The sequence below is a fragment of the Canis lupus genome, chromosome 24, assembly GCF_003254725.2.
Source record: "Canis lupus dingo isolate Sandy chromosome 24, ASM325472v2, whole genome shotgun sequence".
NCBI lineage: Eukaryota > Metazoa > Chordata > Mammalia > Carnivora > Canidae > Canis > Canis lupus.
Window position 1 is genome coordinate 25,983,120 of NC_064266.1, and position 17,750 is coordinate 26,000,869.

The 17,750-nt window shown below is 49.0% G+C and overlaps 1 protein-coding gene across 5 annotated transcripts in view; it reads left to right on the top strand.

Annotated features, from left to right (window-relative positions):
• The window catches only part of MANBAL (mannosidase beta like), a 25,537-nt gene extending 9,604 nt beyond the window's left edge, over positions 1-15,933 (top strand). For 3 of the 5 annotated variants that reach the window (XM_025470019.3, XM_025470020.3, XM_049100366.1), the window contains 2 exons: positions 1,112-1,320; positions 14,978-15,933. In XM_025470019.3, the coding sequence (XP_025325804.1) occupies positions 1,171-1,320; positions 14,978-15,085 (258 nt within the window). In that variant the 5' untranslated portion in view covers positions 1,112-1,170 and the 3' untranslated portion in view covers positions 15,086-15,933. The remainder of the gene's footprint in view (positions 1-1,111; positions 1,321-14,977) is intronic. The other 2 variants (XM_025470021.3, XM_035705776.2) reach the window with 1 other exon arrangement.
• The last annotated feature ends 1,817 nt before the right edge of the window (positions 15,934-17,750 follow it).

Sequence of the window (17,750 nt, forward strand, 5' to 3'; positions counted from 1 at the left end):
TACCACTGGCCACTCCTGCCCCTGTCATTCATGTGCCCAGCATCTCTTACTTGGATTACTGTCAGTAGCCCCCTCACCGGCCTCCAAGTGTCTACTCTGCACCCCCTCACCTCACCCTTTAAAATGTAAGTCAGATAATGTCATCTCTCTCCTTAGAACCCCTCAGTGGCTTCAGTTAATCCAGAAATGACCTAGTGGGTCAGCCCACATTCCTCCCTGATCTTTCCTCCTTCTTGAGCACTCTTCTATGGCTATTTTGAACTCATTCCCCAGGGCCTCTACACTTTCTTTTCTCTCTGCCTGGATATGCCTGTTTCAGATATTCCAGTGGCTCACTCTCACACTTCGTACCTCTGCCACTCAATTCCCATCTCTTCAGAGAGCCCCTCTTGATACCCTATACAAAATAAAACTATGCCCTTCATAAGTTTTGTTCAAAACAGTTGTCACTAGCTGGCACAGCACATCTGGCAGAGGTTGTCGGCCTCTGCCCTGAGATGTAGGCCCCAAGAGAGCAGGCATTTGTCTTTTTTGCTCTGTCTTCAGTGCTTGTTCAGCAGGTATTTGTTGAATGAATAACTGGGTGAATAAATGAACAAATGAACGAAAACCTGAAACATAGCAGGCCTTCAAATGTGTGTTGATTAGAGACTTTTGTTGAAATGTTTGCCTTTACTTATTTTCCCTAACTTTGTATGTATGTATGTATGTATTATTTATTTATTTTTAAATTTTTATTTATTTATGATAGTCACACAGAGAGAGAGAGAGAGAGAGGCAGAGACACAGGCAGAGGGAGAAGCAGGCTCCATGCACCGGGAGCCCGATGTGGGATTTGATCCCGGGTCTCCAGGATCGCGCCCTGGGCCAAAGGCAGGCGCCAAACCGCTGCACCACCCAGGGATCCCCTAACTTTGTATTTAGAAAAATTTCAAATATAGAAAAAAAGTTGAAAGAATAGTCCAATGACTGTCCATGTCCACTTGATTCAAGGACTGTTAATATCTTACTGCGTTTGCTTTATATATTCTTGCAAATATGTGTATGTTTGTGCAAGTGGAAGAGTTTAAAAGCCAGTTGTAGAAACATGACACTTAACCTTTGTGTTTAGAAGTTGGCTCTGGAAAGTGGTGAATCAGAGGAGACCACAGGCAGCTGGTGGCCGAGGCCATGGCCTCCGACCTGGACTTCTCACCTCCCGAGGTGCCTGAGCCCACTTTCCTAGAGAACCTGCTGCGGTACGGACTCTTCCTGGGGGCCATCTTCCAGCTCATCTGTGTGCTGGCCATCATTGTACCTGTTCCCAAGTCCCATGAGGTGGTAAGTCCTTCCCTGTGAGCCTCTGCTCCTCAGACTGGGTTCTAGGTACTAAAAATAGATGCCATGGCAAAGAAGATCAGTTGGGACTATGCCAAATTCCTGCCTATTGGCATTGAACTATGTGACCAACACTTTATTTGTTCACACGTTAAGCAAATTTTTATTTACTGCTTACTACATGTCAGTCTATTGCAAGATGTAGTGTCCATCCTCATGCAGCTTCAAGTCCTTGAGAGAAGGGCAGATATGAAGCAAATATGCATGTTTCCATGAGAAGCCCAGGGCACTGTGAGGGTGCATATCAAGGCGGGGAGGACCTGGTCTTACCTTGGGGCAGGGGAACTGAACTGCATTTGCAAGGACTCTACTTCAAGTAACTTAATGAAGGGGACTGTGGCCAGAGCACAGAAGGACATGATGAGAGTTGCAGCTAGAAGAGTGAGTGGGGCCCATAGGATTTTAAGTAAGAGACTGACATGATCAGATTGGCTTTTTGTTGTTTTGACTTTATTCTGTAGGTCTTTTTATTCTGTAGCATACTCCTTCCACTACCCTCCCTTTTCTCATGACATTGATTTGTTGGGGAAAGCAGGTCATTGTCATCTATAGTATCCACATCCAGGATTTAGCTGATTGCCTCTGTGTGGTGTCATTTAACATGTTTCTCTGTTCCCTATATTTCCTGTCAATAGGAAATTCAATCTAGTTGCTTGAGTCAACTCAGATCAGGTTATTTGGTGATAACACCTCATAGCTGGCGCTGTGGACTTCCTGCTATGTGTCACCAATGTGCATGTGGTGTCTGCTTATCACACATTTAGAGATGCTGGGATTGATCAGTGGGTTTAGGTGGTGTGAGCTGATGATCCCTCTATTCAAAATTTCCCACCAGTCTTTCTTGTGTTTTCAGCGTCCATTGCTGGGCTTCATTATTTCCTTCTGCATTTATTAGCTGGAATTCTTCAATGAAGACTTTTTCCTCATTGCCTATATGGTTATTCTGAAATGCTGTTCATAGTAAAGGCTGGATAAATGCTTGTTTTTCCCCCCTTTACAGTGAGCTTGGATTCTAGCAGTCTCCAATCTTGACCAATGAAGCTTTGATTTTCACATCATTTTGAACATATATATATATATATATTTACTTATATCTGTTTTTTTTTTTTTAAAGATTTTTTTAAGAGAGAAAGAGTATGCATGTGTGCATGGGCACAGGGGAGTGAGGCAGGGGGAGAGGGAGAGAGAGTCTTAGCAGACTCTGTGCTGGGCATGAGTCAGATGCAGGGCTTGATCTCATCACCCTGAGATCATGACCTTAGCCAAAACCAAGTGTCAGGCCCTTAACTGACTAAGCCACCCAGGTACCCCTTGAATATATATTTTTATATATTTGATATGTTTTTAGATTTTTTTGTGCTCAAATGGTCTCAATGGGAGCCTCATCAAGTTGTGTGAAATAATGTCACCAGGGAAGTTCATTTGAGGCTCATTGCCTAGGACTTTTCTTAGGGATGGGTAAGCACCCTCTGCTTATGGACCAGAACTCCAGGCTTCCAGAAGGAAAGCCGGTATTCGGCATAAACCATATTGTTTGGTTTAGGTGCAGTGAGTCACTCTTATCAGTTCTAGGAATTGTGAGAACCACCCAGAATCCAGTTTTCCAGGTGCCAGCCAAGGGCCAACCTTGCAAGTAGACTTTCCTAAAGATAGCAGGTTTTTTTTTTTTTTTTATGTTGACTCTACTCCATACACTTAAAATATATTATAATTTAAAAATAACTACATTGTTTTTTACTACTGACAGTAAGACTCAAAATGAAATATAAGGTTTCTTTGTGGTTCTTTCTGGCCTAAAAATATGCCCCAGTAGGAATGTATGGTCAGAATACTGGGTTTAGTAATTCTTTTCTTCATATAGTTATATTCCCATTGTGATATACAGTTAGGCTAACTTGCTTCAACTTATTTTGAATTTTTAAGGATTTGTTTCCGTTTTGATTTAATTAAAAATTATGTAGAAATTTATGTATAATATTTCCCAAAGTCAAAATGATACAAGATACAAGTGTCTTTAGAAACAGAAGTCTCGGGATCCCTAGGTGGCGCAGCGGTTTGGCGCCTGCCTTCGGCCTAGGGCGCGATCCTGGAGACCCGGGATCAAATCCCACGTCGGGCTCCCAGTGCATGGAGCCTGCTTCTCCCTCTGCCTGTGTCTCTGCCTCTCTCTCTCTCTCTCTCTCTCTCTCTGTGACTATCATAAATAAATAAAAATTAAAAAAAAAAAAAAAAAAAAAGAAACAGAAGTCTCGGGATGCCTGGGTGGCTCAGGGGTTGAGTGTCTGCTTTTGGCTCAGGGTGTGATCCTGGGATCCAGGATTGAGTCCCACATCGGGCTTCCTGCATGGAGCCTGCTTCTCCTTCTGCCTGTGTCTCTGACTCTCTCTCTCTCTCTCTCTCTCTCTCTGTGTGTCTCTCATGAATAAATAAATAAAATCTTTAAAAAAAAAAAAGAAAAGAAACAGAAGTCTCCTTTAATCTCAATATCCTCCACCTTAGTTCCTTCCTTACTCCATAGGTAATAATTTTTATTATTTTGATTTATTCTTCTATTTTTTTATTAAAACATGAGCAAATGCATATCTGTGTGTGTGGTGTGGATATACATACATATGTATATATATAAACATTCTCCCTTTTGATGCATAAAAGATGGCATACTATTAAATACAGTTTCCCAGGGCAGCCCAAGTGGCTCAGTGAGTGGTTTAGCGCTGCCTTTGGCCCAGGGCATGATCCTGGAGATCCAGGATCGAGTCCTGCATTGGGCTCCCTGCATGGAGCCTGCTTCTCCCTCTGCCTGTGTCTCTGCCTCTCTCTCTGTCTCTCGTGAATAAATAAATAAAACTTAAAAAAAAATACAGTTTTCCATGTTTCTTTTTTCACTTAACATATAGTATATTCTGGAGATCCATTTTTCTTGGAGGTGACTGTGTCCCAGAGATCCTGCTCATGTAGCCGGGAGGATTACAGCGATTTACTGATGCAATGGGGAGCCTTGGCAAAGGAGCAGCTTGGGGTGGAGGTGGGGAAGAAGCATGCTAATGAGTTGTTTTATTTATTAATTTTTAAAGAGATTTTATTTATTCATGAGAGACACAGCAAGAGAGAGGCAGAGACCTAGGCAGAGGGACAAGCAGGCTCCATGTAGGAAGCCCGATGTGGAACTCGATCTTGGGATTCCAGGATCACACCCAGAGCTGAAGGCAGACGCTCAGCTGCTGAGCCACCCAGGTGTCCTGAGTTCAGTTTTAAATAGGTGCCTTTAAGATACCAGTTGGTTGTGCCACGTAAGTGGTTGGATCCACAGGTCTCTAGCAGGAGGAGGGTCTGGCCTAAATGCTGATCAACTGTGAGAGTTGAGATGTAATTGAAGCTGAGCAGTGAGGTTGAGGTCTCTGGGGCAAGAATCTGGGATGAGATGAGCAGAAGACCTGGGCTGCAGCTCTTCGTGGGCTGCAGCCACGAAGAGCTGCAGTATTTATTTATTTATTTATGTATGTATGTATGTATGTATGTATGTATGTATGAGCTGCAGCATTTATGGGGTGGGCGGGGAGGCGCAGCCAGTGAGGGCCAGGAAACCTTGGTGACTATGGACAAACCCATGGCTTCTGAAGGTTCTGTCCATCTCTGTTTCTTATTCTGGTACTTTGAGAAGGAGGTCACGATTGGAGTTTTTCCACCCACAATTGTATCACACTCTAAAAACGTAATCCCTCTGCTCTGGGGCTCTGTCCTCACAGTCATGGCATGCTATTGGGTATTATAAATAACAAACATTTTTACTGTCATTGGCCACTGATGAAGCCTACTAAGAGTCCCAAGGAAAGGAGGTGATGAATGTTTTTATTTTATAGGCAGAGATGTAGAGTCAGAGATGTGTGGCCTTTTGGATTGCTGTTGCTCACCTCCTGTCGTGTTCTTAACCCTTCTAGGCTGGGCACAGAGGCCTGGGTCAGTTTAGCAAACAAGGCAAAGGGGGTGCCTTTTACTCATCTCTTTGAGGCTTTTAGTGGTGCAGTGAGTTGAGGCATTTTAAGGTAGGGAGTTGACAAAGGGCTCAGCTGTGTGCCTGTTCCTGTTCCCCCCACTCTCCCACTCTGCCATTTAGAGGTTAATTTGGGACAACAGCCTCATCTTTTGAAATATGAATATAGTATGTAACGTCTCATTTTAATTTATCTTGCAGTTTAGCAGAATAAGGCTCACATAAGTGAATTGTCTTCATAACTGAAGCTTACGGTTTTTAACTTTTTTTAAACGCTTTTCAATGGATCAATAACAAAAATTACAGTACTGGTAATTAAGCTTTTTATTGGCACATCAGGCCAACAAATGGCCCCCAATTATGCAGGGATTCTACTGCCGGCTTTCCTCAGTATGCCCCCATAAGGCAATCTTCTCTTACTCCCCACATTCCCAATTCACCGAAGGGAACACAATATTCTGTGCACAGTCTCATGAAGAGAGAGGGTGAGTGCTGAGACTTCAGAGGTTGAGCCTGGCAGCTAGCTGGGATTTGGAATTTGGATGGCAATGGTGAAAAGAAGAGGATTTTACTTGGGACCAGGGAGGTCTTGAGGAAGGGTGCTTGTGGGGATAGCTGGTGGGAACCTCGGGCAGCCTGAGGGTAGGAGGGAAGTGGAAGGTGCCACTGGAAATGGAGGGTGCCAGGAGGTAGGAGAGGGTAGAAATGGGGGTGGGAGGACCCAGAGAACAATCTTGCTCTCTTTGCCAGTTTGCTTAGGGCAAAATCATCCCTTTTGCTTGGCCTATAGGAACAAGGTTTATTAGTGGCTTTTTGGGTCAGAAGATAATATTTTTGGCTCTAGATGATGGGAAAGCCTTTGAAAAGCAAAAGAATGTCTTTCCTGTTGTTCCAGTAAGCCGATTCTTTTGCAACTAGTTTATGACTTCAGTACTTCAATACTTAGCAGATTATTTGAAAGCTCTTTTGGGGGTAATCAGGGAAGAAAAAAGGAACACATACAAATGCTTCTCACCCCACCCCCTTCTTTTCATAGTGGGAGCAAGAACCAGTTTGCTAAATCAAAACTAAAGTCCTTCCAGTCCTAAGCCAAAGGAGAACGTGTTCTTGTCAACACCTCATTAAACCAAGACCTGAGAAAACAAACATTTTTGTGAGCCTGATTGAGGCCTGAGCCACACTTAATCCAAGCATTTTCTTGTCGGCTGGATCCTAAAATATGAGATAGTAGATCCTTACACCATTTCTGTCTAGCCTAGGATGGCAGATATATGTCATCTCTCATGCCAAGTCTGATGGAGTGTGTGGTGGCCACAGTGAATGGGTTCTGGGTCTGCTTCTAGGCTCCAGGCAAAGTAATTGATCGTTGATGTCTGCTGTGAGCAAGAGCCTGGGGAGTCCTTGAGCTGGTCCATGATTCTCCATCTGTCTTCACCTGCCTGGGGGATTTCCAAAGGCCTGGGTTGCTCCCAAAGAGATTCTGATTCTGTTGTTCACTCTAGCCTGCATTGGTATTTTCTTGAAGTGCCAAGGTGATTCAATTATGCAGCCACTGGTCTAGTCTTTAGACTGTTTCCCTGAAGCACAGACCAATTTTGGGAGGGTAGGTGATATTCAGTTCTACATTAAGTTTGAAATAATAGCAAGACATCCGAATGGGAAGGAAAGAACGAGTGAGAAGTTGGGGATAGAGACCTGGGGATTATTATATCCACATGGCTAACTCCTTGAAACCTTAAAAGTGAATTACTGAGCTTTTCAAGGGAAATTAGGATTCAAGAAAGGCCTGAGCTTGGGGCATTCCCAACCTGCTTGAAGAAGTTTCTGTGCAATGTGGATATCCTGAAAAGATGTACATGCTGTCCCAGAGCAGGGATGCAGCTGGGCCTCTGGAAGGGGTGAGAACCAGGTACCCTGTCACTCACCATCTGCATCCCCTTGGTCTCCCCTCCCTGTCTATCTCCTGTCTTTCACTTCTTATACCAGGGCCCTGTTTCCTCTGCTCACTGTCTCTGCGGTGAGATGAAACATGGCTACTAAAATAGCTTCTAGAGTTTATGTCTTTCAGCTGCGGCATCTGGAGGCTGCCTTCTTGCTTGGCCCCAGTTCCAGAATGTCCAGGGAAGGAACTGTAGCTGACCCACCTTGGGACAGCGAGGGCCGGTGTGATAGGAGGGGAGGGTCCTGTGGTGTGATCTCTTTGGGGTGGAAGGGCGGGCCATGTCCCAAAGGAGCAGTAGTGCTGTGCAGACAAAGCTGGGGGTCTCTGTTCTGGTGGCTCATTCAGAAGACAGGGCAGGGCAGTGGGCAGAGAGAACTGCGGTATCTCAGAAAACTGCCTTCGTCTGAGAGAGCACATGTACAACCCGGTCCCCACGGAGGTGGTGTGACAAGGAAAAGCAGCCCTCCAGAGTTCGGCTGCAGTAGAACAAAATTTTTAACAGAGTTCCTAGATCCCTAGGGGGTCCCTGGATAGGCTTCAGAAGTCTGCAAGCTCCCTGAAACTGTGAACAAAAATGTGATGTTTTTACACTCAGGCATATTTTCTGGGAAGACAGGCTATAGCTGTTCTGAGAGTGAGGTGTGGTACTTTAATGAGGTGGGAGCTAAATTCCAGGAGTTTCAGGAGTGGGTGGTGAGGAAATATAGGTAGTGAGCCTCTCTCCCCCTTCCCCAAAGGCCTGTTGGAGCTTACTCCCAGTCTCTTTTGGATGCATTTCTACACAGAATGTTGATCCAGTTAACCCTGAGCAAGTGGGTGACTTTCAGTTCAGCGACTCATGAAGCAGATAGTAATGGTTCATCCGGCAGTGAATCACAGAATTTGATTGCTGACTGTTCCCATCTCTCCACATGTATGTGTCACATCTCCCCAACTGCTGTCAGCACTGAGGCCGGTACCTTCACTTGCACCCTGCTGTCTCGATGTGGACCATCACAGTCTCTTTTTTGCAGTCATGGGGACTCTCTGTTGAAAGTTGAACTCACCTCCAGCAGTTTCTCCAGAAAGAAACTATTGGTTCTTAAAACTGGGAGTTTCAAGGCACAGCTGGGTTCAGAGGCTCAAAAGGTCTTCAGGGCTCTGTCTCAGTCTCCTGGGTTTCCTGTGAGCGTTGGCCTCCTTTGTAGGCCCTCGCCACGTGTCTAGGAGGTGGCTGCAGCAGTCCCAGCTGCATCCTCATTGCTCATGATTCACAAGCAAGAGAAGCCATCTCTCTGCCTATGCTCACTTTCCAGGTCTCCTGGAAGGCCTCTGGCTTGACCACATGCTTACACCTTGCCCCACAGGTGGGAAGGAGCAGTGGGTACCATTTCTGGCCAGGCCACGTTTAAGTGGCCACACCTGTGGCCACAGTGAATGAGACTCCCCCCTAGAACTACATGGGACAGAGAAAGGGCAGAACTGCCAGACAGAGACAGCTGATGCCCAGTGAGATCCAGTGAGAACTCACAGAATTGATAGAAGAGTGGTGGCTTTCAGTGTGATGCCAACATAGATGTCACTGTCAGCCAGAAAGCTCTGCACTTTTGGAACCCTGAAAAGGATGGAGTCTTCCCAGCAGTGGCCTAGAAGTTCTGGACCCTTTTGGAAAACTCTGTCTGAAGCTGCCAGAGTAAATAATTAACTCGGGCAAGTGTATATTATACCTACTCTCAACACCTTGGGAGACAGGCTCGTAGAACTAACTTTGCAGTTTCTGCCCTGTATTTTTTTAACCTTGGGAGTAGTTCACAGTTGAATTGGGTGGCAGGGTGTTTTTTACTTAACGAGCCCTCCTGGAGAGATTGCTGTGTGGTGGGCAGGGTGATGGTATAAACACAGTTTTGAGACGTATACCATCTCAGGGGAGAGACAGCCGGACACACAAAGAGCCGCAGACCAGCCAGTGGGAAGGGCCTGTAGTCGTGCTGAATTGTGTCTGGAATAAGCTCCGAGGCTGTTCTCTGTAATCACCGTTCTCTTGCCTGCCAGGCACGTCCCGGACACTGTGTCTTCATTCGCCTGTTGAGCCCACATGAAGGGCCTCCCCCACTGCCTGTTTCAGCTAGCCCTGTCCTCTCAAGGTCAGGGCTAGCTCCACCTCTGCGAGGTCTCAGACCCCACCCTGCCCAGGGCCTGGGATAAAGGCACACCTGGTCTGAATGTGGCCCACCTTTCGTGTCCCTAAGCCTGTGTCCTGCGCTATAGAAGGAGGGCATGCATACCCAACCCAGAGTTCCTGAGGATCTATGCACGTAGCACTGTGGTTTTCTTTCCCTGGACCACTTGAGAGGAAAGAGTGGTTTCAGTCTGTATGGAATGGTGCTTTGTTCTGATTTATCAGACTAAATCCACACTCAACTGTATAGTGGAAATCATAAAATTCTGAGTGCTTTCCCTGCCGGAAGGGATTTGATGCATTGTGGCACAGATTCGATTATTTGAATCTGATGAATAGCAGCAATTTTCTGGCCTCATAAGCAGCTGTGGAACTACTTCATTATTAATGAGGCCTGTGTCCACAGAGGACTGGCGCCTCCACAGAGCCAGGAACCACCTGGGGGGGGGGGGGGGGGGAGGTTTTCTTTTACTCCTGACGGCGTGATTGCTGAAGAAACTTAAAACTTGCTTCAGATGAGGCTCAGAGTTCCCAGATTTAAAGGTGGGGCTCTAGTACTAGGAGTCTGCCTAGCTTGTACCAACAACATGCATTTGAAGAGTAATTAAAAGGCAGCCATCACTCAGTCGTTCCTGCTAGCTAAAATTTTGGAGCTATAGCTCTTCGTGACTAGGACCCCACCCAGCATCTGAATCATGTGTTTAAGAGCTGCTTTTGCTTCCCTGTAGCTTGGGGGGAACTTGGCTGCACCCTACTGGATCAGTCACTGAGACTTAGCCTCAGTTTCCTTGCTTTGTAAAATGGACTTACAGTGGTTGGCTCATTAGGGTGATGGAAGCTTAGTGAGTGGGTGTTTGGTGCGCGTCGCTAGGCATGTGTTCTCTTCATTACCCCGCGGTGTCTGGCACAGAACCTGTACGCACTGGGTACATGTAAGTAGGGGGAGTTCTGGGAGCCTTGGCAGAGCAGGAAAAGGAACAAAGCATGTGGCCAGTACTGGCGGGCCGGTAGCTTGGAGTGACAAAGTGGGCTGCACGAGAGGGCATGCCAGGAGGCAGGGCCAGCACTGAGTGGAGTGACCCTGGAGGCCACCAGGAAGCTCTTGGAATTTGCCTCCTACGAAGAGGAGGACCAGGAACACATTTAAGGCAGAAGACAGACATGGTCAGGACTGTTGTTTTATTTTTTTATTTTTTTTTAAAGATTTTATTTATTTATTCATAGAGACAGAGAGAGAGAGAGGCAGAGACACAGGCAGAGGGAGAAGCAGGCTCCATACAGGGAACCCAATGTGGGACTCGATCCCGGGACTCCAGGACCACACCCTGGGCCAAAGGCAGGCGCTAAACCGCTGCGCCACCCAGGGATCCCAGGACTGTTGTTTTAGACTAGACCAACATCTATCTGCGCGGTGGATGGTGGGAAGAACGTGTTGGGGGCTGACACGGTGAGGGGGCAGGCGGGAGGCCCTGGGGTCTGGCCTGGTGCAGTACTGTCTGTCCAGAAGGACCGGGCCGAGTCGAGAGCCCCTGGGAAAGTAGAATGTGCAGGGCCTGGGGGTGCACTGGAAATGGGGGCACGAGGGAATGGTGAGAACCCAGAAGTGACTTGGAGGTTTCTAGCTTGGGTAACTGGATGAGTGATGATGATGCCAAAAACTGAGGTGGGAAAGGGAAGAGGAGTTCTGGGGTGAGGAGGAGACCGATAATACATTCAGATGACTCGATGGCTGTAATATGTACACACACCCACAGAGAGCTACTTTCAGCCATAAAGAACAAAGCCGGCACGAGGAGCCCTGACCCACTCTCCTGACTCCTGTCAGAAATTCAGTCACAAACTAGGGGTCTGAGTGACCCATCAGCAGAATCTAGAACAAGCTGTTCTTGTTGTTCTCCTGTCAACTGTGCAGCCTGTGGGTCTAGGAGCTGCTAAATAGAGGGTGGACTTCACAGTTAACTCGTTCTTGGTCCCCAGCCCTGAGGTCCCTAGGACACACAGGACAGACTCATCCTGCCTCTGCTGCTCACCCCCTGACTCTTTAGTCAAGTCACATAACCTCTCTGAGTGTTTCTTCGTTCATCTGTACAGTGGGACTTGTCATGGCACTTTGCGAGGCTAAAATAAGATGTGTCCATGCCACATAGCCCAGGGCCTGGCACACTGTAAATAACAGTAGCAGCTGTTGTGGCTCTTGTTATTATTACTGGTGACTATGACTAGCCATACTTTAGGGAATGTGTATTGGGTTTGAAATCTTCTTGTGTCCTCTGTGCCCATGGGAAAACTGAGACCTAGTCCTAAGTGTTTTTTATATGTACATACATATATATGTATGTGTATGTGTATATATTTATATTTGTAGATATTTATTTATTTAAGTAATCTCCACACCCGGTGTGGGGCTCAAACTCACAACCCCAGGATCAAGAGTCACATGCTTCACTGACTAAACCAGCCAGGTGCCCTTAAGTATTCTATTTTCATGACGATAAATAAGAGTGAATTTCCCATAACCTCAATCCCAAGATGTTGCTTGGTCTTCCATTTCCTCCCTCCCTCCCTCCCTCCCTCCCTCCCTCCCTCCCTTCCTTCCTTCCTTCCTTCCTTCCTTCCTTCCTTCCTTCCTTCCGTCCGTCATTCACAATTGAAACTGTCCCAAGGAGCTCACAAGCTAGTAGGGGAGACCAACACAAGAACATTTAACTGTGGTAATGTGTGATGTGGCACTGTGCAGTTCCTCAGTACTGGAGGTAGGGGTGGAGGAAGGGATGTGCCCTGTTGGAGATAGAGGAGCAGGGAAGGAAGGCTAGGTGGCAAGCAGAAGTGTGTTAGGCTGGGCCAAACCACAGGGAGGGGTTTGCTGGGTGGTTAAGAAGGGTATTTCTCTTGTTAGGGGTGACCAGTGGAAGCCCTGGCGCCTGACCCAGTGTGGTCTGGAGAAAAGCCCGAAGAAGCTGGAAATGTGGCCTCCTTAGATGCCATGCCATGTGTGGGGCATTAGGCTGTGGGAGATGGAGAGCCCCTGGAAGGTTTAAGGTGAGGGTATCTGCACGAGACATGGCATAGAGCAGGGAGGTTGGTTAGCAGTGGAAGAACTGAAGTTGGGACGTGGGTGCTAGAGAGAGTGACCATGTCAAGAGGTAGAAGGGGTCGAATCATCGGGATGTGGTGACTGGACAGTTGGGAGGAGAGAGTAGTGGGGTCCTGGGACAGTGGGGAGAAGGACCTGGCCTACTAGAGAAGGCGCCATGCTTGGTCTGGGATAGTGGAGTTGGAGGTACCTGGGAGAGGCCAGTCCCTGGCAGCTGACAGCTGGATCAGGAAAAGGTCTCAGGAGAGAGGTCTGGGAGGGACCAGAATGAATGAGGCCCCTAAGAAAGGGTTGGTGGAATGAGGGAAGCACTGTGGCTGGCGGGTGGTTGTCACCATCCCTGTGGATTCTGCACCGGGGCCTACTGAAACCAGAGGGGGCACCTAGCTTTTGAGTTTAGAGGGTTGGGAGCTCTGGAGATCCTGGCAGGCTTGGCAAGTTCCCTGTGCGTAAACCATTCACCCAATCAGGGCCTGTTTGTCTAGGGCACTGGGAGACTGACCAGTTAGTTTCCCCGGCCTCGTAGGTAGTGCGCTGGGGACAGTTTCCAGTTCCCAAGGTCTCCAGAGACCGTGCCCTATGATTTGCCTTCAACACTAGCCTTGCTGCTCCGCTCTGCAGCCCTCAGCCTGTGCACTTGACACGCTGGCTCCTCTGAGGTTTGGTTTTGTTTGTTTGTCTTTCTAATGGGCTTTCTTCTTTTTTTCTCTCTTCCTTTTTTTTTCTTTCCCTTCTTTGGCCAAGTTTAAAGTATCCGTGCAAGTTGACAGGCTGGGGGAGCCCAATGCTTCCATCAGGGAGCTGGCTGGGGAGGGGCTGGCCCCCTTGTTATCTTGGGAGGATCATCTGTGGGTACTGGGACTGGGCTGGGCCTTTCCCCCTAGTGTCTCGGCTGGCAGGGTGGAGTGGAGGCAGTGATGGCTGATAAGAGGGAGCTGAGACCTCTAGAGTAGGCCCCACTAAGGTGTGGGCCGCCCTTCCCAGCCCCAGCCACACCTCCTTGGTCAGCCCAAGGCTTGAGGCACAGGCCAGGGAGGGATAGAGAGCAAAGCAAGCTGGAAGCTAGGAGTTGGCCAGTTAAACCGAGGAAATAATTTTCTCTTCCAGAAATGTGCTCCTTCTTAGTATTCTTAGTCTGCTTTATATTTTCCCATTTTTAATAAAAGGACACAGGTACTGAGAAACGTTTTGTGTTTCTGTCATGCTGGGGCTGTGGGGGAATGTGGGCACTTGAATAAAGGGTCAGCCACCGCCCAGTCCATTTCTTCTACCAGGAGATTAGGGGCTGGCATTGCCAGGCCTTTAATGTTTTCCGGAAAAGCTAGGAGTCCAGGTTGAATGGGAAATTACCAGTTGGCTCAAATTCTTAAAGATAAATGCTGGAAGCCAAGTGAAGTCCACCTGTGGCCAGAGGAGGCCCGGGGACTGTGGTCAGTGTTCTCCAGGCCAGACACACCTCACTGTAACATCCTGCCCGACCAAGGCACACTGGGACTTATCTCCCGAGGGAGGAGGGAGCACTACAAGACTGAGTCGCTTCCAGATTCATCTCTGACATGAGCCTTTGTGGCTGTGGCACACGGAGTCCCTTCCCCGGAGTCCACTGTCTTCACCCGTGCAGTGAAGGCCAGGGCTGGGTCTATGGTTTTCAACCTTTTTTTTTTTTTTTTTTTTAAAGCGGTAGAGCCTTTGTATAAACCAAATCTTATAGGGAACGGGACACATATAAAAACTGGGGCTGCCTGGGTTGTAGGGAGAGTCTGGAGTTCTGCCCCAAGGCTGCCCTCTGCCCTCCCCGACGGCTGCCTCTGCCAGGCCCCACGGAACAGTGTAGTGGTTGCCCACCTGCGGGCCAGCGCTCTCTACCCCTCCGAGCCCTGGCATGCTCTGCGTTGAGTGGGAGGAAGAGGACCACAGGGCCAGAAGGAGAGCGAGCTGCAGTGGGTCTGCCCCGCAGCTGGCACCTCACCCCCTGGTACGTGGGGATGTAGGCATTGCCAGGAGCCAGCCCCTGGGCGGCCTCCTCGCATCAGCCCTCCATAGCATACATCACTATTTCCATTTCACAGGTGGGTAAACCAAGGCACAAGAAGAGGAAGTGAGTTGTCCACAGTTCACTTGGCTGGCATGTGGAGGAGCCTAAATTCTACCCAGGCCCCCAAGGCTCCAAAGGCTTCTTCCTGCTCTGGAGCATCTTCTTTTGTTCTTCACGCAGAACCACCCTGCTCCCCGGGTTGGGGGCTGGGGCAGCCCCTCAGGTCTGAGGCTCCTGGGTCGCAGCGATGATGGTTCCCATCCCCAGTGTTTCTGGGCCAGTGTGCTTTAGTTTGTAAAGCTCCTTTCAGACATGACCTTGTTTTGCTGGTGTCAGACTTGACTTGTCTAAATAGGACTCTCCTTTCTATTGCTACGCAGGAGGCAGAGCCCTCTGAGCCCAGAAGTGCGGAGGTGACGAGGAAGCCTAAGACTGCTGCTCTTTCCGCCAGCAAGAGGCCCAAGAAGGAGGCAAAGAAGAAGCGGTAGAAGAGGAGGCCTGTAGAGCCAGGCGGGCGAGGCAGGGGCCTCGGCGGGGAGCCCTCCTGGGACTCAATGTCCTGTTCCCTCCGACGTCCCAGGATCAGGGCTGAGGTGGCTGGGCCACTCTCTGACCACAGAGATCTGGACAATCATGACAGTCCCCAGGCCCCAGCTGGGCAGCCTACCACTTCCCCTTCCTTCTGCTTCCGAGACAGTTTAGAGCCACAGGGACTAAACCCTGTGTGCAGAGGCTGTGCAAGAAGTCTGTCTGTCCAGAAGTTGGGTCAGCTCCGAGTGACATTTCCATACTTAATCATTGTGTCCAACCTTCAGACCCACACCTTGTGGATTTACATTGCATTTTAGAGTCGTGATCTCATGCTGACACACACTGCCCCTCCCATCACTTGTGCACCACAGATCTGCTAATCAGTCACCTTTGTCTCTGCCATACAGATGGGGTCAGGCCAGGCCTTCCCTGTTTGTTTAGGTCAGGACGCCATGGCTACTGCGATATCAGTGGTCTCACAAGCATGACAGCCAGGTCTGAGGATGCCTGGTGGCAGAGCCAGCAGGCAGGCTGGCCGGCCAGGGTTTGCCTGGTTCTCCTCTGGCAGACAGAAGGGATTTGGCTACACGAGTGCATGTTCTTGGGCTCAAACTTTCTTAGCCTCTGAAATGGGGGGCTTGTCAGTCTCAGAACAACCTCTTTTCAGCCCATCATGGCGTATTCAGTGTGTGCCTTTTGGCTTCATCTGTACACGTCCCCTTTCCCCTCAATTCTTTTAACACCATAACAGTGAGGAAAAGTCATCTGGGCAAGTAAATGTCAATAAACTGCCTCACATGCTGAACCTCCTGTGTGTTGCCTACTGCTTAGCGAAAGAGGTATCCTGGGTCCCTTGCCCTGGGTGCAGGGAAGGGGCTCACCCCCATAGAAGTGGGGTAGTGGGGCTGAGGAGGTTCAGAGCAGTGCTGTAGGCCAAGCCATTCTGGGACAGGTTTCAGGAAGGGTCCAGCCAACTGCTTCATGTGGCCCTTAGTCACTGGAAACACTCGTGAATGTCCATGCGTGTGTGAGAGTTTCCACCAAGGCTGGGCCCCACTCATTCCCCATTTCCCATTGCCAGAGGAGGACTCTGCTCATTCTCCAAGCAGCTTGAAAAAAAACCAACTAGACGGCCTCACGTGGCGTGGGGCGGGTCACGCAGGTCCAGTCACGTGCCCCGAATCAGCTGCCAAGGAAAAGCCTCAAGCTCCGGTAACTCTGATTTGCCAGGCTGCTTTCCAGTTTGCCGAACACTTTCCCAAATATCACAATGAGTGAGGGGCCTGTATCACTTCCACTTTAGAGATGGGAGCCTGAAGTCGGGCTTGGACCCAAGTCCATGGCCCCTTTCCTTGGTATTTAGGAAATACTCAATGAGTGTCAGTAGGTGCAGCGTTTAAGGGTCCCCACTAAGGCCTGGGAACCCTAGGGGCTGGAGCATCAGCGGAGCAGGACCAGGTGTGGCCAGGTGTTTCACGAGAGCCCCTTCCGATGCTTCGCACCAGCTGGGCTCCCTGGATGCAGAAAGGAGGAAGCTTGCCTAGCCCAGTGGGAGACTCAGCCATGGAAAGAGGCTGGGGGTGGGGAGTTGTCTAATGTGGGAGCTGCAGATCCTGTGGGAGCTGAGCAGAGGGACATCCAGCTCAGTCCGGGTGGTCAGCACAGCCACCTGGCAGAGGGGAGGTAATGAACGGAGTCTTTTTTTTTTTCTTTTAAACATATTTTTTTTAATTTTTATTTATTTATGATAGTCACAGAGAGAGAGAGAGAGAGGCAGAGACACAGGCAGAGGGAGAAGCAGGCTCCATGCACCGGGAGCCCGACGTGGGATTCGATCCCCGGTCTCCAGGATCGCGCCCTGGGCCAAAGGCAGGCGCCAAACCGCTGCGCCACCCAGGGATCCCTGTTTTGTTTTGTTTTGTTTTGTTTTGTTTTTTTTTAAAGATTTTATTTATTCATGAGAGACACACAGAGAGAGGCAGAGACACAGGCAGAGGAGAAGCAGGCTCCATGCAGGGAGCCCGATGTGGGACTCGATCCCGGGTCTCCAGGACCACACCCTGGGCTGAAGCCGGTGCTAAACCGCTGAGCCACCTGGGCTGCCTGAACTGAGTCTTAAAGTCTGGCTGGAGGTGAGACCAGAGGGAAATCATGCTGGGAGAGCAGGGAGGTGGGGGTGGGGTGGGGGCAGACCTCTGGAGCAGACCTTGCCCAGCCTCCTGCAGGGGAGACAGCTTCTGGCTCATAGCTACAGGGCTGCTTTGGTAGGTCCAGCTCCCTTATGTTGTCTCCCTTGGAGGCTGTCCTCTCATCTCTGCACACATTCCTCAGAGATCTCCTGGCTCTGACGTTAAATTCTACCTACATATCTGCTGAGATCTCCCAAACAAATCCCTCCAGACCCCTACCCTGACCTCCAGACTTCCACATCTGACCAACTGCTCCTCTCTCCATCTGGGTTCCCAACACACATCTTGGAGCAAATTCCTGATTTCTCACGGCAGTCCCAAATCTGCACTTTTTGTGGTCATCCTCATCCTTAATTCTTCCATTTGCTCAGGCCAAAAACCCCTGGACTCATCCCTAATGCCCCTCTTGCAGCATGTCTCTCTACTTCTGACT